Source organism: Fonsecaea nubica (assembly GCF_001646965.1).
Source record: "Fonsecaea nubica strain CBS 269.64 chromosome Unknown Scaff19, whole genome shotgun sequence".
In the NCBI taxonomy this organism is placed as follows: domain Eukaryota; kingdom Fungi; phylum Ascomycota; class Eurotiomycetes; order Chaetothyriales; family Herpotrichiellaceae; genus Fonsecaea; species Fonsecaea nubica.
This window is the reverse complement of record NW_019173692.1, coordinates 62471-87621: the sequence shown is the minus strand read 5'-3', so window position 1 is coordinate 87621 and position 25151 is coordinate 62471. Positions and strand designations below refer to the sequence as shown.

Sequence of the window (25151 nt, the reverse complement as noted above, 5' to 3'; positions counted from 1 at the left end):
GCAGTGTGATGAATGACGAGCGTCAAGTGCAATAATCAGTTGGAAAGATCTGCCTGGGAGAGCTTTGCTACGACAACATGGCAGAAATGATAGCCACAAGAGAGGTCTTGTCTGCACAGTTTGCAGATGTGCTTACCAGTGAGGGCAGAGAATGTGCACTGCATTGGGGTGGGTGTATACAGGGGATCAGGCATGTTGACACGCATCGAGTCTTTGTTTTGAACAGGGTTCTGGTTCTGACCACAACATCCAAGCCAAGAACCACCGACAGGCTTTTGTGAGGTCAAAGACAGTGAATTTTGAGGCAGAGCCTGACACATCACGATGCTTCCATACTTCGACAATTGAGATGCTCTTCGAAACCCACAAATATCTGAGCGCAGCATTGATAGTAGGAGAGAACCCTTGACGTCGCGTATAAGGCACCCTTGTAGAAGATACAGGCTCTAGGCATCAAAACGCAGAACATCAATCTGGAGCGAAGACCTGAGGTACAAGTTGACTTGCGTGCTTGCTTGGAAGCCATTCAACTAAGAGTCCCCTTTCGGGATTGGCTCCAATATGTTTGTAATGACGAGCCCTTTCCAGGTCAAAAAAGGCCGCACTAGGTGGTAATTACAAATACTTTCTTGTAGTATGACCTTTCACTGCGCTTCACAGGGGGCGGACGTCTATCTCCAAATCACTTACTCCGACAGGCAAACGTGTCTGTACTTTGCTCTCAGTCAAGCACCAGTCACCCCGGTCCAAAAGCACTCTCGCTGTCCATATTCTCTCGCCGCTAAAGATGGCCAATCGAGGCTACGATGTCGTTGTCGACGTCGACACAGAAGTATGCAAACACGCCCCCACCTGTCCCTCGTCCCTTGATCGCAATTGTGTGAGAATAGCACGGCGGGAAAACTAACCACATCGACACAGGGTGACCTTGGACACACAGACCTGCAAGACGACGACCTAGAATTCCACCCATCCAGTACGTCTCCCCCTGTCGGTCCGCCTGCGGCCGTACTATAGAGATTGGACCACTGACGAGAGTGGGTTCACACAGACTTTGAATCGAGTTCCTCGAGCCGCAAAATCCAGCCCGACACCCCCTTCCTCGCGGGCTCGGCGAATCCGACCAGCAGCCTGCCCAACGACCCGTCCTCGATGCCGCAGAAGCACATGCTGTGGTCACTGTCCTTCTACGCGCAGTTCTTCGACGTCGACACCTCGACGGTCCTGCACCGGTGTCGCTCCGCCATCCTCCCCTTCATCCCCAACACGCCCCCGTTTCTGGACATCATGGACGGGAACCCAGACCTGTACGGGCCGTTCTGGATCGCGACCACCGTCGTGGTGATCCTCTTCCTCACGGGGACCATCTCCCACAAACTCGCGACCGAGGGGAAGAAGCATTTCGAGTACGACTTCAAGTTGCTCAGCGGCGCCGCCGGTCTCATTTACGGATACACACTCTTCATTCCGCTGGGCCTCTGGGGCGCGCTGCGCTGGTTCGGCGCACAATCTCTCGAACTGGTCGAGTGCTGGGCGCTGTATGGATACAGCAACCTGTTCTGGATCGCTGTCGCGTTGGTCTCGTGGTCGCCGCTCAACGGGCTCAACTACGCCCTCGTGGGTCTGGGATACGGGGTGAGCGTGTTCTTCCTGGTCAAGAATCTGTATCCCGTCATCAGTGCGACGGAGAAGAAGATCAGCCAGGTGCTACTGTTGGCCGTGGTGTTGCTGCACGCCGGCCTGGCCATCGCCATCAAGATCTTGTTCTTCAGCCACAAGAGCCCCGCGAAGGACGATGACAGTAAGATGTTGTTCTAGTTATTGGAGAGGGGCTTTTTGGTAAACCCCTGGCATGGGAGGGCGCCTGTTCAAGGGCTGGAGGCATGCTACCGGACGGACACATGGGTTACACGGGTATATGTATCAATAACTCGAGGAATACAGGAAAACCGGGCGAGAGTTTTCTGCGCTTCTGGGAATGACTGACTCTATTAATGACGAATAAACTTGTTCAAGGAACACGGATCTGCTGTGTAAATTTTTCGTTTCTGCACTCTTCATACTACTTTCTGACAGGCGTATTGGTGGTCAGCGCATGCTAAGGGCGAGCGCGAGATGAACGGGCATTGAAAATAGCTGCGTCTGACAATCTATGCCCAGCCCGTGAGAACCTCGCGGATTCACGACGACGTTTCTGCATCTTCTGCCGCGCATCACTCCGAAAGGCACACCCAGAGACTCTTGCGACGTTACTCCTGCGTAGGGTGCACCATCCATCAACACTCTCCCGCACTGTCCACAGTCCATCTCGCGCGAAACCGGCCACCCCAGCAAAAAAATACACGACCCTGCGTACGCAGACCACTACTTGATCTTCTTCTTTGGTCGGAGTTGGTTGGTGTGCCCGCACTTCTTCTTGCGGCAGTTGGTGGCTCGGGGTGGCAGACGGGCGTAGCACTTTCGGCAAATCATCTTCTCGCAGTTGTATTTGGAGGCGAGGGCCTTGAGAGAGGGTTCGATGATACCGCCTCGGAGACGGAGGACGAGATGCAGGGTGGATTCCTAAATTTTGAACAGACCACAGGTCAGCGGACTCCGCGCAACAAGTGAGAAAAGATTTGATTTCCTCCTTTTGGGTCGCTATTTGGGACAGTGCGAAAATAATTGTGGTATGTACCTTCTGGATATTGTAGTCGCTCAGGGTGCGGCCATCCTCAAGTTGCTTGCCGGCGAAGATCAATCGCTGCTGGTCAGGTGGGATGCCTTCCTTGTCTTGAATCTTGGACTTGACATTGTCGATCGTGTCGGACGACTCGACCTCGAGGGTGATGGTCTTGCCCGTGAGGGTCTTGACGAAGCTGTTATACGCAAAGAGAAACCATCGTCAGCACTTCATACTCTTCTCACGGCGTTTCTTGAAATTGCCGCAATGTCGGAGCGATGACCAATATTTCGCAAGGTAGTTCGAGTCGGACGTGCGTTCAGGAGGACTTACATCTGCACTGAAGACGAAGTCAGTAAAATGGCGAAGGCCCTCTGAGTCACATAGGTCACAACTTACTCTTGTCAAGATCTTCTGGTCACTGGCGATATTGGTTGATGTGTAGCAGCAGTGAGATCGAAAAGCGAGGGGTGGCAAGATACCTTTGATTGTGGACGCAGATTTGGCGCCAAGACCTAGCCCTACAGAAATAGAAGGTTGAGCGGATGAGGTCTTCAGCCTTGCCACCTCCAGCCAATCTCCGTCATCGCGTTGGTCTCTGGTATTTCTTCCAAGATCAGTAATAGTCGGACGTCTGGAGTGAAGTTACTCGGTACCGAGTACAGATTCTGATTCTATGTAATCCGCCCCCTATACTTTCTCCCAGTGTCCTTTACACAGTTCCTGTTCCTGCCCTTAGTCCACAGGTTCTTCCTCTAACAACAATGAGAAGCTGAAAGGCTCAAATGTCACGCCCTCCCCAACGAAATGTTTACTCATTGCCTCTACCCAGTGCAACCTGAGACTGTGCAACATTGCACTTGTCCCTTCCATGACACACAAGACGGCAATAGTCAACACAAACCAGAAATAAAAGGTTACAACAATCATAATGACTTGTGCCGCGCCGGACGCCCCAAAAGCGTTTCCTAGCGTCATGTTCCACAAGACGACGGAGAGCTGTTGATGGGCAAGCGAGAGCGCCCACAGACGAAGGTACGAAGCGGTATGGGAAACGCAGTTGAGACAGAACTCGATCGTATCTTTTCACCAGTATGTTAGACTGTGTACCAAAAAGGGAGGAGCTGAAGAGTCCATAGTACTTACGAATAGTTTGATGGATCATGACTTCCGAGAATTCGAATTCCTCTTCCTCCTCGTCTCCGATGTTCTCGGTGATCATTGCTCCCTCGTCATCATCCTCACTAGGTCGGCCATTCATACGGCGTTCATTTGTGTTGGTATTCTCATCGTCGTCGTCTTCTAGATCTGTGGCATGCGTGACACGGCTAGTGTCGCCAATGCCGCGGTATCCTTGAGCAGCAGTCTTCTGATGTTGCCAGCGAAGGTACAGAGGCTTCAAAAGCAGGAGGATGGGGACGTTGATGACGGCAATCAAGAGCAGGAATACTTGAACCCCCGCTTGACCCGAGTAAAGTTGCTCACTTTCTTCAACGTTCCCTGGAGACAGAAACATCTGAATCAACATGTTGAGCAAGGACGGTGGGTTGCGACCTTCGGCGGCCCAGTCGATAGACCATTTGTAAAGGATACAGAACGAAAGATACCCGAAGATGGCTTGGAAGAATATCATGCCAGGCACAAAGTTGCCCCAGATGTCGATAGGAGATTTGAAGTGTCTGGCGTTGACATAGGAGAAGCATAGAGCATAGGTCATGTGGGCCCAACCCATTAGAATAGACAGCTTCATCTTCAAACTGTTGCTGAAGAGCAAGTCATTCTCGGAGCCGTGCCATGCCCAGTCCAGACCAAATGGATATCTGTAGCTACCTTTGAGGTGAGCGGTGACTTCTGGACGACCCTCTTCAGGGAATTCCCAGGCAGAGGCAAAAGGAGTAAATCCTTTTGAGAAGACATCATTGTAGATGAGGCCGGTATACATGGAGAAGATACCCATCATCAACATGATGTAGCGACCATAGAATGCCATTGCGAACAGTTCATCCTGCTTGGACCGTGACAACGGCTTCTCCCAGTAGATCATGGCTGCTGCAGCCATAGCCATCAAGCAACCGTGACCAAAGTCACCGAACATGACGGCGAATAGAAATGGGAACGTGACGATGGTGTAAAGACCAGGGTTGACCTCTTGATATTTGGCGGTCCCATAGGCATTGATGATGGTTTGAAAGCCTTCAGTGAACCTGTTGGTCTTGTTATAGGTAGGCGGAGTCCTATTGGTTTTGATTTGATTGACAATGGTTGGCACCGACAACCCGGCTCGGTCGTTGACATCTTGTAGGGTACGCCGAATCTGCGGCAAAGTATTGGTGGGACACCAAGCTTCCGCAATCAAGGTCTTTCTGGCGTGGTCATAGGAGCACATGTTTAAGGCATTGAAGACAGCTTTCTCTTTCTTGATGACGATCATCCAGGCAGCCAGAGATCGAGCAATGGCACTCAATTCCGCATCGAGGGTATTCTTAGTGTTCCGGAGGACACTTGCGAGGTCGCCGAGGCGGGTGTTGACTTCGTGAATCTGGTCTCTGCGGATATCACTGCTCTCATCAACATTGTAAAGGTCTGCACCCAGAGACTCGGAGATTTTCCTAATCTTCGCAATGATTTCTTTGCCGTGTGCGAAAATCACGAAAACATTCTTCTGAATCTCTTCGTTGTTCTCAGGGTTGATGATCGGCTCCGGGATTTCCGACTGGTTCATGTACAGGTTGCCACGTAGAGTTCTCCACAAGATTCGTTCAAATGCAGGTAGTCGCTCACGGGGAATGACACCAGCGACAAACCCAATGTTCATAACAGCGAAGCTCTGTTGCTGTTGTTGAGAGACATCCCCGTTAGCCCTGCCCTCCTCGGCCTCGGTGTTTCGCAGCAAGGGCGCGTCATCTTCATCGACACTCGCGCGAATATCCTCTGTTTGTCCATGAGCTCTGTCGAAGAAACCTCCGGCCTCCTTAAGAACCCATCGCCATTCGGTCAGCTCAACCTCCCTCTTCTTCAGTGTTTCATAGCTCTCATTCAAGCTGCTGATGCGTTGTTCCAAGCTCTCCGCGCGTTCCACAAGGGCATCGATCTCATTGGCTTGAGGAACCGCGAGCATATTCTCATCGAAATCCCAGTGACTCCTCATCTCGATGTGAGATTTGTCCATTTGACTCTTGAAATAACGGAACTGGCGTTCGACATTGTCTAATCGGCGTATTTCCTTGGTGAAGGTGCGTTGGAAAGCAGTTGTCTCAGCATTGAGATCTCGGAACTGGACAACGCCAATTTCACCCAGAGCAGAGACAACTTCACGACCGATTTCGTTGGAGATGTAGAGCTGGGTCAAGGACATGCTCGCCGACCGAAAGAGGGTGTCTTTATGGGCCATGCTGGGCGGTTGTTGTAGGAGGGAACCAGGCCGCCCAGGCCACGACGTAGAGAAGTTTGAGAAAGAAGCCTCACCAGAGAGCTGTGGCGGCTCGCTATGAAAAGTGTGAGAGCTTTGAAAGATGAAAGTCGCAGCCTGGGTCCCTGCTGCAGGTGTTCCTCGATGATTGCATCGCAGCTCAGTTACTGGCTTGGCACGCTAGCCGCTTAAAGGTTCTTCCTAGCTGTACGGTCGCGCATTGGGCGGCTACTGCAGACAAGGCTGAGGGCATCACCATTTCGATCCTCCTTTAGCGGCTTTGAAGGCATGAGTACAAGTTGGACTGCAGTCTTGAATTGGATTTCATACGTGGCATCAAGGGCTTCTCCTTATCACCTGATACAACCCATAAAGGTCATCTTCACCCTTCTTCGCCACCTCGACCGCCAAATAATACAAGACCAATTCTATACCTCGACCTTTCACGCGGATCTGACCGAAAAGACGCATCTTCTCACTCATCTCCTGCCTGTCCAATCAATTCCTGTCTCAACAAGGAGGATGGTGCTAAACCATCATATGCCCATGTCCTAGGAGAGTTGCAATCGTTATCCCCGAGGTGCAATCACACATCAGATGAAGGTACCGAGAGTCCGCCAGAAAAGAACTGCTCACAGAAACGAACAACACCACTGTGACCCGTTTAATTTGCACTTTAGCCAGACGCCGACGCTATGCCCAAACACACAGTTGTTATGCATTTCCATTCTACAAGTAAGTGCAGAGCTAAGCAAAATAGCTCTTCCACAGCACCCCAGAGAGGTCTTCAATCTGTTCTGGTTTGAATGCCTGCCAACAGTCAGTTTCAGTTTACACAATCAGTCCATCACAAAACCTACCTTGACATCGATATGCCAAGTATCCTGCCGCGTCTTCTTGAAGTCGCTAATGATACTCTTGACGCTGTTGCCCACTGTTGCCGGGTCATTCGCCGCTTTGCTACTCAGTGTGACCAAAACATCAGGCATCCAAGCTGGTGGTGGACTTGAATAAGGGAATGCTTGAATTAGAGACCCTAGCCCAAGCACCGCGGCATGGCGAACGATGACCAAACGCTGCGCTTCAGGAGTAGGTGTGTTAGTTCCTGAAGTCCGCGCTGATGACAGCCCGGCTAGTTGGCCCTTTGGTTTCTTTGGCAGGGGATTGTCAATGAGCATTTGTGTAAATCGATCCCGTAACTGAATGATCATCCTCTCTCGCAGCTCGAGCGGTGAGCATCGGATCATTCCAGATAGAGTTGTGGCAGCACCCGCCCGGACCTCATGCTGTGTATCTTCGAGCATATCAGCCACACAATTGAAAAGCTTCTGTTTACTTTCCTCCGACAGCAAGAACAAGCGTCTGAAAAAGATGATCTGCATGTTGATCATGACACGTAGACGTTGATGCCATGATGGGGATGTCCTGCCTATGCGAATCAAGGACTCGATCAACGCTTGATCCTCTCCTATTCGATGGGGAATGTTCGGCAGATGTCGAAAGACATGGTATGCCAAAGACTGCAACTCGGGATCCTCCTTGACATCCATCATGTGCAGGAATTGCTCCGTAAACAAGTTGGGAAAGTACTTCAATAGCTGGGTGCACTCGTATGACGAGAGCATGGAATCAAGCCACAGTAATATCGTTTTGCTCCCAGACGTATAGGCCGAGGGGGTCTGTTGACCGGGTGTGCGTTCATGCCGCCACTTTTCCAAGCGCGCAAAAATCTCACTCATGGTGGCATCGAATTCCTTGGTTGGCAGATACGGCTGAGTCCCAATGGGACCTGCTTTCCTCTGGGCTTCGAGGAGCTCCCTGACATCCTTGTACGACTCATGGTATCGAGTGCGGGTAATCGCAGCAAGTGTTTGAGCCATAGCCTCTCGGACGCCCTTATATGGATGATCAATATGACCTAAAAAGTCTTCCATGATAGGCTTTTCGAGCTGGAAATGCCACCCTGCATCCAGGATCACTTGATGGAGCAGATGAATCTTTGAGCTTTCCTTGAAAGCGGCGTTGGATCCCATATCGAGGCGGAAGCTTGTTATCCAATCCACCAACGGCCATGCTCTCCGAGGGTCCCGGCTCTGAAGAATCATATGAAGGAAAGTTGTCCAGTAGCCAGAATTCTCTGGAGTAAGGCCATCTGAGAAGACTCGTTGAATGATTGGGAACGCGAATTCCCATACCATCGTCCTCCGCTCAATGGAATTATCCATGACCGACGTCACCAGACCACCCAGAATCTCTGCCGTGGCACGGTGTTGATGCTTGTCGCTGCCGTCCTCAAAAACTGCGAGTGTTTCTTCTTTGATGTCTTCGAATGTTGCAACGGCTAGACCGTCCCTTATGATCAGTTCGAAGGCATAAGTCAACATCGCTGCGCTCGCCATGCGGAACTTATCTGCGGATTGGTCTCGAGGTTCTTGCTTCAGATACTTGAAAAAGGTGACAAACCATTCTCGATTGAGGTGTTTGCCGATTACGGCTCGTTTTTTCCACTCAACTTCATCATAGATAATGTCGTTCTGCACGTTAGCCTTGTAACCGGGCATGTCTTTCGACCACACAAGCCAACCAGGATAATCGTGATCGATGTAAACATCGGCCTCCGGTTGAGAGAAGGCCTTCAGGAATGTCTCGGTCCACGATTCCTCTCCAGCTCTCGTCTCGACTTTGACTTTCGCGGGGAACTCTTGGATTGCCTGGATGTAATTTGCATAGTCGTGGTTGCACACTGCTCGCACATCGGTCATGGTGAAGAGAGCAACCAACCCCTGAGAATACAGGCCGCGCAAGCCCGGGTGAGGGTCTATCGTGCCCAGAGTTATCAAATCAATCATGCTGTCTGAAGCAATTGTGTCGAACCTCATTCCCAAGGACATGACAAGCGTGGCCACGCGGGTGGCTTTCTTCCAATGTGAGACGCGAATAAGCTCGATGAGCTCTTCCGCAAGTTCTGCCTTCTTGCGCTCGATGTTGCCACGCTTGGTCAGGATGAATGCCTTTTTCTTTGCGATCTTATCATCCACATCTTCATCGGGAGCAAATGGGTCGACAACTGTACGGTCGATTATAGCCATTCGATCGCCAGGCCGACCATAGTCCATGACCTGGAACAAGCCGCCACTGCAAAGTTTTTGGATGGAGGGCTTGTCAGCAGTGCTGGCCTCGATAAACGTTCTTATGACGGCTGGTGTATATTTCCAGTGTCTGCCCACTGTCTTTGCGAGACTGCCAAACAACAAGGCGAATAGTCCGCCTTTGATTCGGGGGAAATCGTTCTTTTCTACGGCTTTCTGGAAGGCCGCTAAGAGTGGCGGGATAACGAACAATCGAGCTCCGAAAATGACCTTGAGGGCCGATTCGCCTGCACTTTGCGCATTTCGGCGGACTTCAGTGTATAAAGAGACAGCGGACTCTGCAAGGTCTAGTAGAAGCTGCTCGTCAAGCTCGGATCGTGGTCTAGGTGCAGCATTATGCCGGAGCCTCTGGGTATGGTAAACATTGGCTCGTCGGACGAGTATTGAGCGAGGGTAGTCCTTGCGTACGCCGCTCACTTTGTACGGTTGCTCATCAGCATGAAGTAGTCGAGTGACTCTGTCAAGAACATGGGCAGAGCGCTCGATGCCGACATCAACAAACCATGAGCGATAGGCAGTGTACAAAGGAGCGAAAGATGACACATCATCCTCCCCTTCTCGAGTCAGAAAGACGTGGACCTCATGAAGGACACGGCCGATCTTCTGCCTGAGTTGATGAAGAAGTTTGTAGTTAGCATCATCAGGCTTTAACAACTCGCCAGCAGGATACTGGAAAGAGGGCTTGATCGATGTTTCGTCGGTGCCATCAAGGGAAGAGTCATTGTCCAAGACGTCACTGGGTTGTTCCGGAGCGTGGCCATTTGCCTGAGACATTGAGGTGTCGGTATCGGCATCAACACCTGCCGCAGTCGTGGTCAGACCCTCATTGACACCCTTGGAATCAAAGAGAACTGATACTCCAGCGAGGAGCAGGCGTAGGAGAACCAGATTCCTTGAGACTTCGTCCGACCACTCCTTGCCGCTGCCGTCGCGTTTAATACTGGATGAGCCATCGATGAGGCGTTGCAGATGTTGCACCGCGCTTTCGGCTTGATTCTCAAACAATTCCACGGCGAAATCAATTTCTTCTTTGCAGGGAACGTGCCATTTTGGTTTGACGGTTGCCGGTGGTTCTGCCGCGCCCCAGAGTTCTGCAGTTATCCCATTCTTGACTCTGTCCGGTTCATACAAGGCGTAATCGGCGGTGTAAGTTACTGTGAGGTTTAGCAGCAGATGATGCACGTAGTTGGAGACGTGCACGGTCGGCATGCCCTTGCATTTCTGCTGCATGTACACAGCGATATCGAACAGTTCCTGCTTGTATTTCAGGACTGCGGAGCCGACATGAACCACGCACATACTCAGCATGCTGATATTCCAAACCAAGCCTCTATCTCGAGGCAGGACATCGGAAGCAGCATTCCTGGTTGAGCCGGCACCGTTCTCATCGATTTCAGTGCGAATGGCACTGATCAAGACAGGGATGAGTTTTGCCAGGGCTTTCTCAGGGTCGACCTTGCACAAGCAGTTGCAAATAAAGGCCATTGCATCTCTCGATTGATGGATGACGTGGTTCGCAACAAAGTCAACAATTTTGTTCAATGCCAGGTCGTACAATTCTGGCGAGAGAGATGCAAGCAAAGGCATAAAAGCTGCTGGCAATGTATTGACGATGTTTTCTTCGGGAGATCCACTTCTGACACGCGCTGCATCTGGCAAATTTTCCAGCAGAGTGAAGACTCGGCCCAGGAACGATGTGACGAATTCTCCAAACCCAGCAGTGGACGAGGCAAGTATCAACTCTTCATCCCTTTCATTCAAGGCGGCGTAATTCAACTCGACTTGGGAGCCTTCCTGCTCCATACGTTCCATCTCCCCTGTGATCCAGTCTATAGCCAGCATGTTACCTTGAACATCTTCTCGGCCCTTGGAAAGATCCTCAAATGGTATATTGTAGCACACATTCGCGAAGAACGACAAAGTACAGAGCGTTTTGTCCAGATCATTGGCGTCGATACCAGGCAGGGCAAGACCAAGGAGAGCCGTGATATGACAACGGTAGCCTTTGGTCCTGATCATTGTCCTCGCCAAGATTTGCAACGATCGTATAGAGGAGATTGTTCGGTGCACCTCAACAAGCCCCTGCATTGAAGGGTAGATTCGTTGGAGGGCACCGGGGAGGATCAAGTCTGGCTCCAAAAATGCTAGGGCTTGAAGGGTTGACAACGAATAGCTCATGGCTGTTCCGCTCTTGGCATAAATGCCCATGAATATGACTTCTCGCAAACAGAGGACAAAACGTCTCCGCAATGCTTCATTGAGTTTTCGCTCTTCAGGGACCTCCATTTCACCATTGCGTTCTCTGTTCCACCGCATAACGAAGAAATCTGCCAGGTAGAACACAAGCTGGGCTAGGGTGCGGGTCCAGGAGCCAGAGTTCGAGGGGTGGAAAAAAGTCTCAATGGCCTGTATCAGAGTCTCGAGAAGAGAAAGGACCGATGACTTCTTTTCCAGGCAGACCGGTGATAATGACATGACAAACCAGCGGGCAATGTGATGTGAAACCGGGTGCTTGCGTGAATCGCGATCCAGTAGAAACCCCATGCCGGCTGTGATGTCCACCAGAGCACTATAGGGAGAGGTGGATTGCCCTACAGGAATCTCCAATAACCTCAGAACCGCAGTTGTGATTAGCGTTGACTGCTCAGCGGTGAATATCCCGAACTCGGAAAACTCGACCTGTTTACTAGGCAGTGAGTCTCTAGCCAGGCGAGAGAGAAGATCGACCAGGGCAACATCGACGGTTCGGGAGCGATTGACCAACGACCACAAGTGGAAAAAGGTGGGAAGAAAATGTTGGGGATTCAGGTCGGATCGATTGAGCGGAGGGGGTGCTGTTGGCAGCAGCATATTCAGCAGCCCTATCACCACAAATGCGCCCTCAGTCGACGACATTGTGAAATAGGGGAGAACTTCTTCCAGCATCGCAGGGATGTCCTCTGGATCAAAATACAGTTGGGCGAAGGAACTGATTTTGATCAGTGTCTTGATATTGCGCTTGAGGTTGGTGGTTTGCATCAAGCCCGACTCGCTTGGTAACACGAATACTTTGATCTCTCGGAAGAGCGGCCGCCAGTCAAGGGTTAGATCGAGCAAAGGACGCAAGTAGTGTTTTCGTCTGCAGACATGTCAGTTGAGAGACCCTTCAAGGCCGTGGACTGGGAAACAACAGACTTTGTGAGTAGCATGAACATGCTAGCGAAGCGTTCGGCCACACTTGGATCAATGCCAGGAGCGAGAGCGAGTTCATAGTAAAGCCTAACGAGCTTCACGCGCTGTTCTTTGGTGGGATCAAACTTGAGAGAGAGCCAGCTGCGCAGTTCCCTAGTCCAATGCACCGCACCTGGAGTGAAGTCGCTGGCCTGGATCGCAATGTAAAGATGTTTGAGTATCTCTGCCAGGTCTTCCTGTCTCTTCGCCTCATCTTCCACAGTATATGGCAAGGTAGAAAAGTAAGGGTACGTTCGAGGTCTGCTGCGCTTGCACTGGTTGCCGGACTCGTTCGTTTGACCATCTTGCATGGCTATGGTACCGGCCGGAGAGGTCGCTCTTGAGATTTCAGAGCCTTGTTTGGTAAGGCTGCCGTTGAGGAGCTCTTCCATGTGCTGCTTTGGGATTTCCATGGCCTTTTATTTGTTCGCCCGCTGAATCGTTGGGATCATCCGAGTCGAAGGAGTGAGGATTTATCGATTGTCCTGGATCATACCGACGCTGACAGAAGCAAGAACCACAACTTGGACGACACACTCTCTTGTCGAGGGAATGGTCGTACGAGGACTGGCAGGCGACGTGGTTGTATACGACTCCAGGCGCTTAGCAAGCTGCGGTGCAGCCTTGCGATGTCGTACGTCACGTTTATGCCTGCGAACAGGTACTCGACGATGCGGAGGAGGAAGGCTCAGGAGGTAGGCAATGTCACGTCATCCGAGAAAGGCAACAATATATTCGATAATAGGATAATCAGTTGCTAAATATGAGGAATTTGCTCAACTGCACGCGACACTCGAGTATGAACATGTCTGTCCCAAAAGCTCCGCAAGGCACGAGGCATCAACACAGCAGCAGCGCCGCCCAGGCGAGGGAAAGGCTTGGCACTGTCAACTGTCACCATGCATCAATGTGCACCTGCGCTTCATCACTTTTTCTGTTCCATAGTCTCTGCCCCTTTAGCAGCCATCTCAATTTCCTTTCAATTCCCCAGCTCGTGCTTCCTTGGTCTCGCCAGGCTGCCTCCTTGTCTTGAGGTCACGATGTCAGTCTTCCTGAACGAGGTGCCGAAGTCATCCGGGAAACATGTACCCCAGATCAGAGCTGCGACCAACAAATCTTCACTCCCAGAGTGGGTGGTCCTGTCCTGGCCTATTTAAACGATCTTCCCGGGTGAGGACTAGCGAAATGCTTCTTCTCTCGTGTCAAGAACAGTGCCATCCTAAGTCGTTTCTCGGCTGCAAGCGATTGTGCAAATCGATTGTGCATATGCTTCATGTCTGGTCGAAACGGCCTTACAGAATGTACCTGCAATCTGACCATAATTGACCAAGATTGACATCCCCAGGACACGAGAAGGTAAATTTTCGAGCTGGTGCCTTGGATGTCGAAAGGGCAAGGTGATATGGACAGGATACTCCTATGGAGTGTTTTCCTTTCTACCCTGCCTGGCGTTTCTGAATCTTTCGGCACGATGGCTACCTAGGTGTACCTAGGACTCGGAATTCCGAATTTCACCTTTTGCAACAAGTCTCAATGACGGAACAAGACTACATCTTGCTCTGTATGCTCTTGATCAACCTTTTTCCAAGTCATTTTGGAAGGTTGAACCTCGAATTTGGGTTTCTCTGTCGTACCCAGTCCAAGCTGATCGAGCGACCTTATCTCTGAACTACCTTACTCTGACCACTCCTCAGTCCCCTGTCGGAATCCAGGAAAATAGGTCGAAGAGCAGTATGTGCTTTTTGCAGGGTCTTATGCATGTTAAACTCGAATCCTACGAAAAAGAACCAGACTTGCCTCAAACCCATCCACTGGTCGTGGGGAACAGCAGAGATGGTACCAGAGGTTATCGGCGTCCATGGACTTAGCTCAAAAGAGGCCAAAGAAACCATTAGGAACCAAGAAGTCGGTCGGTGTTAAGCCATGGGTAAGAAATTGCTTCCAGGCCAGGATTCATTACTATCCGCCCACAACTACTGGGTCATGGAAACAAGATCCGGAATCGCCCGCGAACGGGCCATTACCGACGATAGCGCATTGCAACTGCGCAGTTGACAGTTTTCATCGCCCAGGCCCACAACGTTGCATATGCATCTCGGCATTAATTTTTAACTCCGCCCTGTAACATATAGCGAATACCACTTCTCACCTGGATCACTCTGGACTTGGATCCCATCTCCTGCATAACAGCTGTGCCATTTCGCTCGCTAACCTCATCTCATATGCTTTCTTGCCCGCCATTTCCTTCATGCGGACCATGGCAAACGCAGTCTTCTCACCTGGCGACCTGTCATCGCCACTGTCAATCTCACCTCATGAAACCGCGGTGTTGCTCATGGACTATCAAAACATGACTCTTGCGGGGATTGGGGACGTTGCCGCAACCAGTGTCCTCAACATTGCTTCACAGATGCGCGACTGGGCACTCGACAAAGAGATGACCGTCTTTCACTGCCTCATCGACGCTTCGCCCGGCTCAAAGCCTCCCGATCATTCGAGGATCGCCGCAGGATGGAAGATGTATGAAACGAAACTAGCTGGAAAGCCATGGTACGGTCGTGAAGCGGAGACACTGGCAGATAAAAGGCATCCCGACCGCGAGCTCACCTTCGTGAGAACACCGGGATTCATCTCCGCCCTTGAGTCTCATGGACTGTCGAGCCTGTTAAAGGAAAAGGGAGTCAAGTCGCTCATCATCGGCGGCATCACCACTTCTGGCTGTGTCCTGAGTACCACTCGTGCTGCGACAGATCGTGGGTATATCGTGACGGTGATGGAAGACGCATGTTTTGATCCAGTTCCAGGCGTGCATGGCATGTTGGTTACACATGTCTTGCCCATCAGTGCTCACGTGGCCACGTCATGGGAAATCCAGAATGCATGGAAGATTCTATAATGTTTTGTTCTGGGCATGTCTTGGGGATTAAGAACTGGACCCTCCGCTGCGGCGCACTTGCCATTCCCAAGAAGCTATTGAATTTGCAGGTGCGAGGCAGGCGATTCTCACATATAACGGGTTGTGCCAAGTCCGTCTTTTCTTGTAGTTGGCACGCATGATCCGAAATCCACCTAACCGCCATAGTAATTTTTCTTCGTATATCCATATCATGCAACGATAATTTCGTCAAAGACAGAGCCAAAAATACCCCACTCGTCGAAGTTGAAATCGCTTGGACTTGGGAAGTTGTCATTCTGTACGGGGCGAGTCAGCTTCGTCTCTCACGGCCAGATGAGCCACTTACCATGTCGGCGAATTGGAATTCTTGACGGCCGAGCACCACATTGTCGTCAGAATCCAGCCCTGGGCGAATGTCTCTCTTCCCCGCCTCTGCTGCTTTTTGGGCGGTCCGCCTCGCAAGGTTGGCTACATCACGGGCAAATGGATAGCTCATGTCGCCCTCGGTGACGAATTGCATGTTCGCAAAGTACCCGACCATGATGTCTAGCAACGCAAGGTCGGAAGAAGTGGAAGCTCCATGCGGGTGCTTGAGCACGTAGATGAAGACATTGATCAGACCTAGCATCGGAAAGTAGAAGGCAGCCCTGAAAATCTGTCAGCAGGAAGAGCATGTGAGGAGACCCCACGATTCACTCACCATTGCGAAGCGTCTGGCTTGATCTCAACCCCTTTGGCTATGACCAGCATGTTCCTCGCTGCCCCGTGGACGATTTCGGAGCTTGCCATGATTTGCTCGCGGATGCCCTCACCCATTCGGCCATGGCCAAAGAGAGTCGAGCTGATCCAGGGGTAAGCAAATGCGGCATGAATTGAAGTCAGACCACCATAGTATCCATAATAGATCAGGACCAGCCGGCACAGTCGCCTCCTGTCGACGATCGAGAATGAGCCAAGAGTGTCTGGTGGTTTCAAATCGTCAGGGAGACAGTTTCTCCAGCCCCGTAGTTGGGCGTCCAGATCACGCACCGCCTCCAGCAGAACCGGTGAGGACCGCTGGAGGGCTTGGAAAGAAAACAACCTCTTCGCCACTTGAGACAGAATACGAGCTTGCTGGATCACAGCGACAAGCGCGGGAACATCGATTGTGCTTCCGGGGCAGGCGTCCTTCGGGACCTGACAGCTAATCTCGTCGTCATCGATCAACTGCGATCGAGATTGTCATTATCCTGGAGAAACAAAGGATTGGGTGGGGGGTATTACTCACCGAAGGCCGTCCAGAGCGCAGGGCGATATGCTTTTCACAGCAATAAACTGCCCAGAAGAGCCAATTGCATTGCTTGGCTTCGTCTGCAGACAAACTCCATCCCGACCCAGACTGTCGATGTATCCCTTTGGCATGTGCCAGTCGCACTGCCATTGAGCAAAGCTGATATTCAAGCGATGGTGAGCCCAGCCCACCAGCAAAGAATGTCTACCTCTGTCAGTTCTTCGCTGCCCGGTGCATGGAGCGGAACGTACCATGGCCAATATGCAGCGTATGGAGAGAATTCCATTCGGCGTGAAAAGAATCTGGACGAGGGACGATAGAGCCTGCTGGAAATACCCCCAGGCCTGTGATTGAATCTCTTTGTAACTCAAGGTAGAGTGTTTGGGCAGGTATATGGTGCAGCCGGCTGCGTAGATGGTCTTGCGCAGTGCGTGCCAGACTGCATCCACGTTGCGTTTCGACTCACCGCGAAGCCAGGCACTGAGTGTGGCCTCGAACTCGGGTCTGTGCACAACACCATAGATAGATTCAAAGGACTCGTCAAAGTATGCTATCAACGATGGTCAGTATTCCATCCGAGAGGAGGCGGAAAATAAAACAGCCAGAAACCATTGACAAATGCCCATGCCATCTCCGGCTCCGGCTCCGAGTTTGGCTGAGGAGCCAAAGCACTCATTTCCATGGTCAGACGCCGTGTCCATGTGGAGACCAGGTCTCTTGCACTTTCTCCAAAGTCGATGGAACCAACCGCTTGAGATACCCAAGCAAGCCCTGGTTTCGAGCAGATGGAGAGCCAGGATCCGGGCCCTGTTCCAGGTCAACAAAAGGCCCTTTTGAGCTGATAGGCGAGAATACCATGATGTTCCCAATTACCCTGCTGTCACGTAAGCCTGTAGTCTTCCGCGAGCAAGCAAATGACCTTCTTACACTGTGGGGTGTCAGGGCGCAGTTTTCACGCTCCGACGCCGGTGGTAGCCGTGGAGGCTGTAAAGCCTCCTCTGAGCTGAAAGGCTCAATGGTTGATTCGTCGACGTGCCGGTGCAATGTTGCTATCCCATCGGCGCTTGTCAAGGCGTCTCCTAAGTGGGCGTCTATATCGAAGGACTCTGGCTCCAGCGGGAAGGATGGAGTACTAGGACAAATGGCCACGTCCGTGCGGCCAGATTGAGCAATGTAATTGCCCGACACAGTCTCGTCGCTGTGACCGATCGGCCGTTCCCCGCATGACGAGTAGCACATAGCTGTCGCAGGAGGCGAGTAACGCTCGTGAGAGCAACTTGACTGGGTCTGACCGGACGGTAATCTGTGTGCGTGGTGTAGGCAGACTTTTATATTTGCCCCCGGAGCGCCATTGGGATGCTGCTTCGCCAACGTCGTGGGCCTTCTCCCTCTTCGTGAGGGCACGTAGGTGCAAAAACTCGCGGTGCGCTGAGATGGGGATCAGACATGGGGCTTGAAAGAGTTTTGAGCGGACAACTCGCGGCCATACTTGACACTTGTCACACGGTTCTCGACCATTACCTGAAGCACAGTACAAGAAATACATTAGTCGTCCGACACCACAGGTGCAGGCTCGCTCGACCTACATTTCACTTTCTTTGCGCGACAGCGACAACAGGTGTTGGACAACTTCGAGGGCTCAATCGGGTGAACCATTGTAGGAACGAATCTAGTGCTTGAGCGAATTTATCTCGATGCGACTGACATTCGAGGCACATGGGGAAGTTTACCAGGGAAACGAAGATGTGCAGACTCGCTGTCTCAAGACGACACACCACCATCCCGGCCCCCACGCACTCCCCGCTGCGCTGTGGAGAGATACACTTGGCTTCCGGCTACTTAAGCGGGTCCGGATTTCCCCAGCTCGCCAGGTGAGGTATGCACAGGGTTCCTGTGAGAACACCGAGGAGGTCGTGCAAGAATAGCCAAGACCCCGACACCTATACGAGGTACACGTAAGGAAATGATCTCGTTCTCGGGGTCTTGGGATTTTGTCCACAGCCCGGACCTAATCCTTAGCATAATACCCAGATATACAATCTAGGCTACTGTTAGAGACCGCGGCCAACGAAACGAGAAAAGGAGTAGTGCACAACTAAATGGCTACCTAGCTATCGATAAGGAAATTCGAAGTATATAGTATGTAACTATTACGAACCGACCTTGTACGCGGCCACCGACTAATTGGGAGTAGTAACGCTAGACGACATACCTCGGGATACCAGTCTCCCCTCTTGCGCACAACTGAGCCTCGCCCGAGAAGGGGGATCTGGTAGCATTTATTGAAGGGTATCTCAAAGCGCAGAACGGTTCCACACCTACAAAACCCTTACCGGCATCAATGGCTCAACAACACGCCGTCAAGCTGATCCTGTTCCTCAAAAGAAAGCCAGGAATCAGCCCCGTCGAATTCGAAGACTACTACGAAAAGAACCATGTTCCCCTCATTGAACAAATGTTCCCGTCCTGCATTCAACGGTACACACGCAACTACATTCAGCAGGAGAGCGCGATTGAAGGACGTGCAGGAGGGTCAGACGAGGCATTCTCCGACGTGGTGACCGAAGTGTGGTTTGAGACCGAGGCCGATTTTGCAGATTTCCAGCGCCGCCTCGGAGACCCTGCGATTCAGGGGCCTCTGTTTGCCGATGAGGCAAATTTCATCGATCGTTCAACCATAAAATTCTACCTCGTCAGGGAAAAGTCTTCGCATTATAAGGGATGAAACGGTCACACACGGGCTGTCCACAGAAGCTCTGGCTCCTCATGTGCTCTAGCGTACCCAGTTACACAATCAGAAAATACAGCATGGATGGGAAACACTTCTTCTCATAGTCTCGAGCTCGAATCTATATACTGCCGAGTAACGACAAACGTTTCTCACTGCGGACTTTCAAGGTAAAGTCGAATGGTTTTGGCCCCGTGTTATTCCCCGGTTTGTAGTCATACCATGGAACTGGAATGACATTGCCTGACGAGTCGAGCTTCTTGTCGACACTGCATGCCCACATGAGCATTGTCACCTCGATGAAAAGTGAGCGCTCGGCAGCCAAGAGACCAGGACAGATGCGTCGCCCAAAGCCAAACGCCGCGTACCGCTTCAGATTGGGGAACTGGGTGAGTGGCTCTTGATACGTCGGAAACTCGGGTCTCAGCCATCGGTCAGGGTTGTAGGATTCCGGGTCCGGATAAACTGATTCATCTTTGAACATGGCGTACTGATTCGCATGGATGATTGCGCCTTTGGGGATGTAGTACCCCTTGTAGCTGTCTGCCGCCGTTGACAAGTGAGGAATGCCTGTGTAAATTCGGTCAGTTTTCTGCCTTGCTCGCATAAGATTTCTTGGAGAAGAGATTTACCTCCCGGAACAACAGGCCTCCACCTCAAGGTCTCCTTGATGGCAGCTCGCACAGTAGGAAGGTAGGGCCAGTCTTCGAAAGAAGGCAGCCGATCTCCGACCACCTCGTCGATCTCGTGTTGAACCTTGGCTTGCCAATCAGGATAGTGCCACATGGCGAGGCAGTAGGACTGCATTGATGAAGACGTCGTGCCAGAACCGCCCTCGAAGAGGGTCCCCATGCAGTATATCGCCTCGAACTCTGAAAGTTCGTAGGTATCCTGCTTCTCTAGAAAGGCGTCGACCATTGCCTGAGGTCCATCCTTGGGTCGTCCACCTGCTTGACGATAACGCCTCAAGGCTTCGCGGAAGAGACTTAGGAAGTAAGTATACTCATAATTATGGAGTACCCTTGCTTCTGCCTTGAAGGGAGCAAGACACTCTGGGAGATACTTCAACTGAGGGATAAAATCGACTAAATATGTCCCTGGCGCGCCAGTCCGCTCGAGTGTTCGCACGATATTGGTGATCGTCTTCACATGATCGGCTTCCTCAACCGAGGGAACTTTCTTGTCGTAGAGTATCCGCAGCATGACCAGTGATGAGTACCTTTCGAAGAGGTATTCATAGCTGCTGCAGTCCTTAATGAGGTCCCTGACGAGACGCTTGGCTTCGTTGACTTGCACGCCATCCCAAACTTCAAGGGAAGTACTGGATAACCGCGCTGCTGCCAGTTTACGCGCGTTTCGCCAGTACTTATTGAGAGGGCTGGTGCCGAGATTACCATTGCCTGAGACGAGCTCATGAAGCATCACAATTGGCGGGCGGTCCGAGTATTGGGCGCCTTTGAGAGCGAGAAGGTCGTTTGCGATTTCAACATCCGAGATGACAATATGAGTGGCGCCCAGGATATTGACTTGGAAAATCGGCCCATATATGTCTGACCACTCTTTGAACTTGTGGTAAGAGAACGTCTTGGGGAACTCCAGGACACTGCCGAGGAATGGATAGCCCTTGGGCCCTGGGAGTGGTTTCAAACCATCCGGAACTGCAGGCGTGGTCGTGGTCGATAGCCGGTAAAGTGCCCAGATGATGGTGCCCACCACCACAACAGACAGAAGTTGAACCGCAAACATGGTGAAATGGATTGTCGTGGCACTCGAACGCGGCAGAAAAAGCAGTACTTGAGGATAAATATGATGGTGAACCTCGAACTGAGATCACGACCCGTTCTGGCAAGGATGATTCGCTCACGAGATGCTCATCCTCACCTGACTTTTTGCGAATCCGGTAGGACCATGGCCTAGAGGCCGGGGACCCAACAGCATCAAAGGAGGTCTGCAACTGAGATTTCGTGACCGCTGAATAGGTGCCGCACAGGGGTGTACAGCTGACTGACCGATCGCCCCAACATAGACCCAGGAGTTCGGCTACCTCCCACACATGGCCGAGTCGTTACCCAATTCGATGGGTCCCCAATCATAACATTCTCCAATCGCCTCTTCCAAGGACAATGATGGGTACTTTTAGACGCGACAAATGTACGGTCCATCCTCTTACATGTCCGGCGAGAGAGGATAGGGTTGCCGTCAGGAAATCAGACTTTCTCCCGTACTCGGTCAACAGTGAAGGCCAGCGTTGCCAGCTAACAGTCCTGACCTACACTTTAGATCCACGCTAGTTAATTGGTGAAGTTACTAGCCAGTAGCCCATCATCTACGTCTCTTGTAGGCTAAAATATAAATGGACTAACCTATACTATAATCGGTATAGTGGCCGATAAATGAAAACCACATTCGCTAAACTTCCCATGCCTAGTTGGCAACGCTGGGGTCGGCATCTTGGCCTTCAGTGATGAATGATGGGCCAAGATCCCGACTCTCCGCCCCCTCGTGCAGCGAACCCCGACCACACGAGCCAAGGTACGTGGGCGAGCCCTGCGAGCCCAGTGGCAGCCCCGAGCATCTGGTGAACTTCATGGAGCGACGGTGGAAAAACAGTGTCAAGGGGACGCTTCAGATGATCTCGCTGTAGATGTTACTCTCAAGAACTCTGGAGATACTTGTTTTGCCCTAAAGGATTTCATGCCCTTGTGCAATATTCTATTCTGATACGTCGTAGGGCCGAAGCGTCCTGAGTCGCCGCTTCCTCCGCTCAATGGTCAGGCCTTTGCCTGCATACAAGTGATCTTTGATGTTTAGAAGGAACTGGGGCCTTCGTGCTCAACAAACTTGTTGTCGTTGATCTGCACGTAGTCCACGCCGACATTGAACACGATCTTGTCAATGTCGACGAATTTGGCCTCATCCGGACGGATCTTCACCATGTATTCTGGGTCGCTGAAGAAATCGGACATATCCTCATATCTGCAAACCACTCATTTAGTCCCACGGCAAGCTGATGAACTTGAGCATTTAAGCCACTTACTTGTTCACCAGGAATTCGGCAATGCCGTCGTAAGGCGATGGCATGCCAATGGCCGCGCCCTTGGCTTTGTATTCGGGCGTCATATGGTACTGAATGGGTCAGCCCAAGGCGCACAGAGAGAGCTCTATTGTGCGCATGTGAGAGGTGGGCAGACATACCTGTGTGTACTTGAGAATGCCATACTTGATGAGCATTGGCGCGACGAGGGGCCCATGGCCATTTGCCCAATAACTATGAAATTCTTCGTCGGTGATGCCGGTTCGCTTCGTGACAAGCACAGATATGCGACAGACCTTTTGCAGCGACATTTTCTAGGAGTGTTGCCAGCGCTGGGACGTGGGTTTCTTGTTTGTTGAAGTTGGCCTTTTCGAAACAGGTTCTAACACAGTGTTACCGGGCATATGTTTATCTAGGTGCACCGCTTAGCCAGGTTGGATATCTCAAGAGGCCATGAGGTGCCAATCCCGCTAAGTATTGCCCGAGGTTCGCTGAAGGCATACGCCGCCCCGGATCTCCACCATCCCTTGCGTCGGTGTCTCGGCGCGAGTCGAACGGCATGTTCGTGGGGAGTAGGCTGGAGGCTCTGCGGTCGGGGACTGAACTGCGCTTCCGGCGGTGTGAAGAGAAGCTTCCAATATTTGCGTGGGGGGTCACTGAAAGAGAGTCTGCTTGGTTCAATATCAGGCTGGAATTGCATGAAGGAATACAAAACTATCATAGCCTCATCCTGTCTTGCCGGCGCGTCCAGTTCGGCCACTCTTCCACCCACAGCTAGGTCATGCTGGGACTTGCAGCTCCTTGATGGCATCGAATATTTCATGAGAGTCGAGGAAGATCTCGTAAAGATCGGATTGCCACTTCCCGCCAGCCGACTGAACCAGGCTCATATACGTTACAAATCCTGCGTCAACCCTCCGTCCATTTCTCAGTTTGTACCAGATGAGTCCTTTGACGAGGAATTGCTTTGATTTCGAATCGGCCTGTCCGGTCAGAGCGTAGAACTGTCGCAGCATGTGGCCACAGTCAATGACCGGCCCATTTTCTGGATCGATCAAGCCTCTCCTCAGATCGCCGAGAGCTTCGCGAGAGTTTGTCGTGATGTGGGAAAAGGTGAATTTCGCGTCGAGGGCAAAGAAGTCGAGCACTTCCTCACTGCTTGCTGTGGGATTGTCCCATTCGCGAAAGAAGGCCGGAATGGTCTCGTTGAACGGCGCTGGGACGGAGGACTGATTGTCGAACTCGTAGTGCTTTGGGAAAGCCATATTTCGTAGAGATTCTGCAAAATCCCATCTGACCAGCTACCTGTGGGACTATATGGCCTACCACAAACGGCTTTTGTCTTCTTTGCTTTGTTGGTGTGTCTACCCAACACTTCATCCGACGGGGTCTTGGCCTCCTGACCGTAGCTTCGGTATCTTCTTTAGACGAAGTATGCTTTGCATTTGAGGGGGTTTCTAGCCGAACATCTGGGTTTTCAAGGGAGTCTTGACTATTTACCCATGTGAGGCCGTTGAATCACACTTCCAAACAACAACGGTTGTCTTCAATCGCTGTCCGCGACCACCACGATCTTCAACAATGGCGACATCCACTCAGAAAGTTGTCATAGTTACCGGTGCGATTGTTAGTCCAACTACCTGTTCCCCAAAGTTGAAAAAGGATGAAGGGGAGAACCTTTGAAATCTTCTCTGACCTCGCAATAGTCTGGCATCGGGGCGGTATTGACAACATACCTCCTACAAGACGGATGGACTGTTGTCGGCGTCGACGTGGCCGACTCTTGTGATCCAAAGATCGCCGAAGAGTTTGGAAACTCCTTTTCGTATCGCAAATGCGACGTTTCCAACTACGATGCGCTGGCAGAGACCTTTGCACAGGTGTTTGCACGGTTCGGACAGATCAATGCGTTCTGCTCCAATGCTGGTATAATCGATAGAAGCTCGGTCTACATCTACAGCCACCGTGGAAAAGCCAGGTACGTCGGAGGTCATTACCGAAGCCTTTCTCCTACGGGAGCACCACGACTAACAATATATATATTTGACTGGATCGAAGCATTCCCCCCAAGCCTGACCTCGCCTGCACAGCGGTTTGCTACCATGCTTTGATCTATGGAACCCAGCTTTCAATCCACTTCATGCGACAGAACCCGACTCCGGGAGGTTTCATCGTCTGCACTTCAAGCATGGTGGGATATCATCCAATTGCTACTTTCCCCGAATATTGTGGAGCCAAGTCTGCCGTGAGTCAGTCCTGCCCTGGTCAGCGCCTTGCTCACCTCTTCAACAGATGAACGCATTTGTGATTTCAACGGCCCCTGTCCTCAAGCTGGTTTGTTCAACCTCAGTCACCCACGTTAGGGTGTGTCGAGCAGGGCTGTCTCTAACATCTATAGCAGAAGGAAAACATAACGATTAACGCCGTGCTGCCGGGGATCGTACCAAGCCAGTTCATTTCTCAAGAGATGCGTGACACCTTTGGTGCCGATGGGTCAGTCTCTGTCCTTTCTTGCTCCTTCGATGCTGATGGGGAGCGTATAGGTTGACCCCAAAGGAGACCATTGCTGCGGCGTACATGAAGTGTCTGCACGATCGCAGTCTGAATGGAGAACTGATCGAGTGTTCGAGGGACAAGCATTTTGTGCTCCCACGACCGGGCTACGCAGATGGAGAGACTTCCAAGCGCACCTGCACTGTATATGACCCATATTTCGTACAAGTTCACGGGGAATCTTCCCAGCTTGAGGATATAGTCAGACGACGTAACTGAGATTGTGCAGCTGCGTGGGCT

The 25151-nt window shown here is 51.5% G+C and overlaps 10 protein-coding genes across 10 annotated transcripts; 4 read left to right on the top strand and 6 right to left on the bottom strand.

Moving 5' to 3' along the window:
• Positions 1-787: 787 nt before the first annotated feature.
• Positions 788-1818, top strand: AYO20_03849 (hypothetical protein; the record flags this gene model as incomplete). The annotated part of the gene is made up of 3 exons (XM_022642149.1): positions 788-832; positions 922-976; positions 1037-1818. The coding sequence occupies 3 exons, from the start codon at positions 788-790 to the stop codon at positions 1816-1818; spliced, it is 882 nt and encodes a 293-aa protein (XP_022501806.1).
• A 546-nt stretch (positions 1819-2364) lies between these two features.
• On the bottom strand, positions 2365-6053 carry AYO20_03848 (hypothetical protein; the record flags this gene model as incomplete). Its single annotated transcript, XM_022642148.1, has 4 exons — positions 2365-2562; positions 2678-2858; positions 3567-3744; positions 3809-6053. The coding sequence occupies 4 exons, from the start codon at positions 6051-6053 to the stop codon at positions 2365-2367; spliced, it is 2802 nt and encodes a 933-aa protein (XP_022501805.1).
• Positions 6054-6818: 765 nt separating this feature from the next.
• On the bottom strand, positions 6819-12843 carry AYO20_03847 (hypothetical protein; the record flags this gene model as incomplete). Its single annotated transcript, XM_022642147.1, has 3 exons — positions 6819-6881; positions 6932-12338; positions 12395-12843. 3 exons carry the CDS (start codon positions 12841-12843, stop codon positions 6819-6821), a joined length of 5919 nt encoding a protein of 1972 aa, XP_022501804.1.
• Positions 12844-14687: 1844 nt separating this feature from the next.
• AYO20_03846 (hypothetical protein) lies at positions 14688-15326 on the top strand (the record flags this gene model as incomplete). The annotated part of the gene is made up of 1 exon (XM_022642146.1): positions 14688-15326. One exon carries the CDS (start codon positions 14688-14690, stop codon positions 15324-15326), a length of 639 nt encoding a protein of 212 aa, XP_022501803.1.
• A 209-nt stretch (positions 15327-15535) lies between these two features.
• AYO20_03845 (hypothetical protein) lies at positions 15536-17835 on the bottom strand (the record flags this gene model as incomplete). Its single annotated transcript, XM_022642145.1, has 8 exons — positions 15536-15622; positions 15673-15973; positions 16027-16532; positions 16594-16800; positions 16848-17146; positions 17206-17403; positions 17452-17470; positions 17524-17835. 8 exons carry the CDS (start codon positions 17833-17835, stop codon positions 15536-15538), a joined length of 1929 nt encoding a protein of 642 aa, XP_022501802.1.
• A 1102-nt stretch (positions 17836-18937) lies between these two features.
• AYO20_03844 (hypothetical protein) lies at positions 18938-19321 on the top strand (the record flags this gene model as incomplete). The annotated part of the gene is made up of 1 exon (XM_022642144.1): positions 18938-19321. One exon carries the CDS (start codon positions 18938-18940, stop codon positions 19319-19321), a length of 384 nt encoding a protein of 127 aa, XP_022501801.1.
• Positions 19322-19445: 124 nt separating this feature from the next.
• AYO20_03843 (hypothetical protein) lies at positions 19446-21070 on the bottom strand (the record flags this gene model as incomplete). The annotated part of the gene is made up of 2 exons (XM_022642143.1): positions 19446-19894; positions 19957-21070. The coding sequence occupies 2 exons, from the start codon at positions 21068-21070 to the stop codon at positions 19446-19448; spliced, it is 1563 nt and encodes a 520-aa protein (XP_022501800.1).
• A 1061-nt stretch (positions 21071-22131) lies between these two features.
• AYO20_03842 (hypothetical protein) lies at positions 22132-22669 on the bottom strand (the record flags this gene model as incomplete). The annotated part of the gene is made up of 3 exons (XM_022642142.1): positions 22132-22300; positions 22362-22450; positions 22520-22669. The coding sequence occupies 3 exons, from the start codon at positions 22667-22669 to the stop codon at positions 22132-22134; spliced, it is 408 nt and encodes a 135-aa protein (XP_022501799.1).
• A 468-nt stretch (positions 22670-23137) lies between these two features.
• On the bottom strand, positions 23138-23623 carry AYO20_03841 (hypothetical protein; the record flags this gene model as incomplete). Its single annotated transcript, XM_022642141.1, has 1 exon — positions 23138-23623. The coding sequence occupies one exon, from the start codon at positions 23621-23623 to the stop codon at positions 23138-23140; it is 486 nt and encodes a 161-aa protein (XP_022501798.1).
• Positions 23624-23939: 316 nt separating this feature from the next.
• Positions 23940-25130, top strand: AYO20_03840 (hypothetical protein; the record flags this gene model as incomplete). Its single annotated transcript, XM_022642140.1, has 6 exons — positions 23940-23984; positions 24065-24336; positions 24417-24603; positions 24651-24692; positions 24757-24851; positions 24902-25130. The coding sequence occupies 6 exons, from the start codon at positions 23940-23942 to the stop codon at positions 25128-25130; spliced, it is 870 nt and encodes a 289-aa protein (XP_022501797.1).
• Positions 25131-25151: the final 21 nt, after the last annotated feature.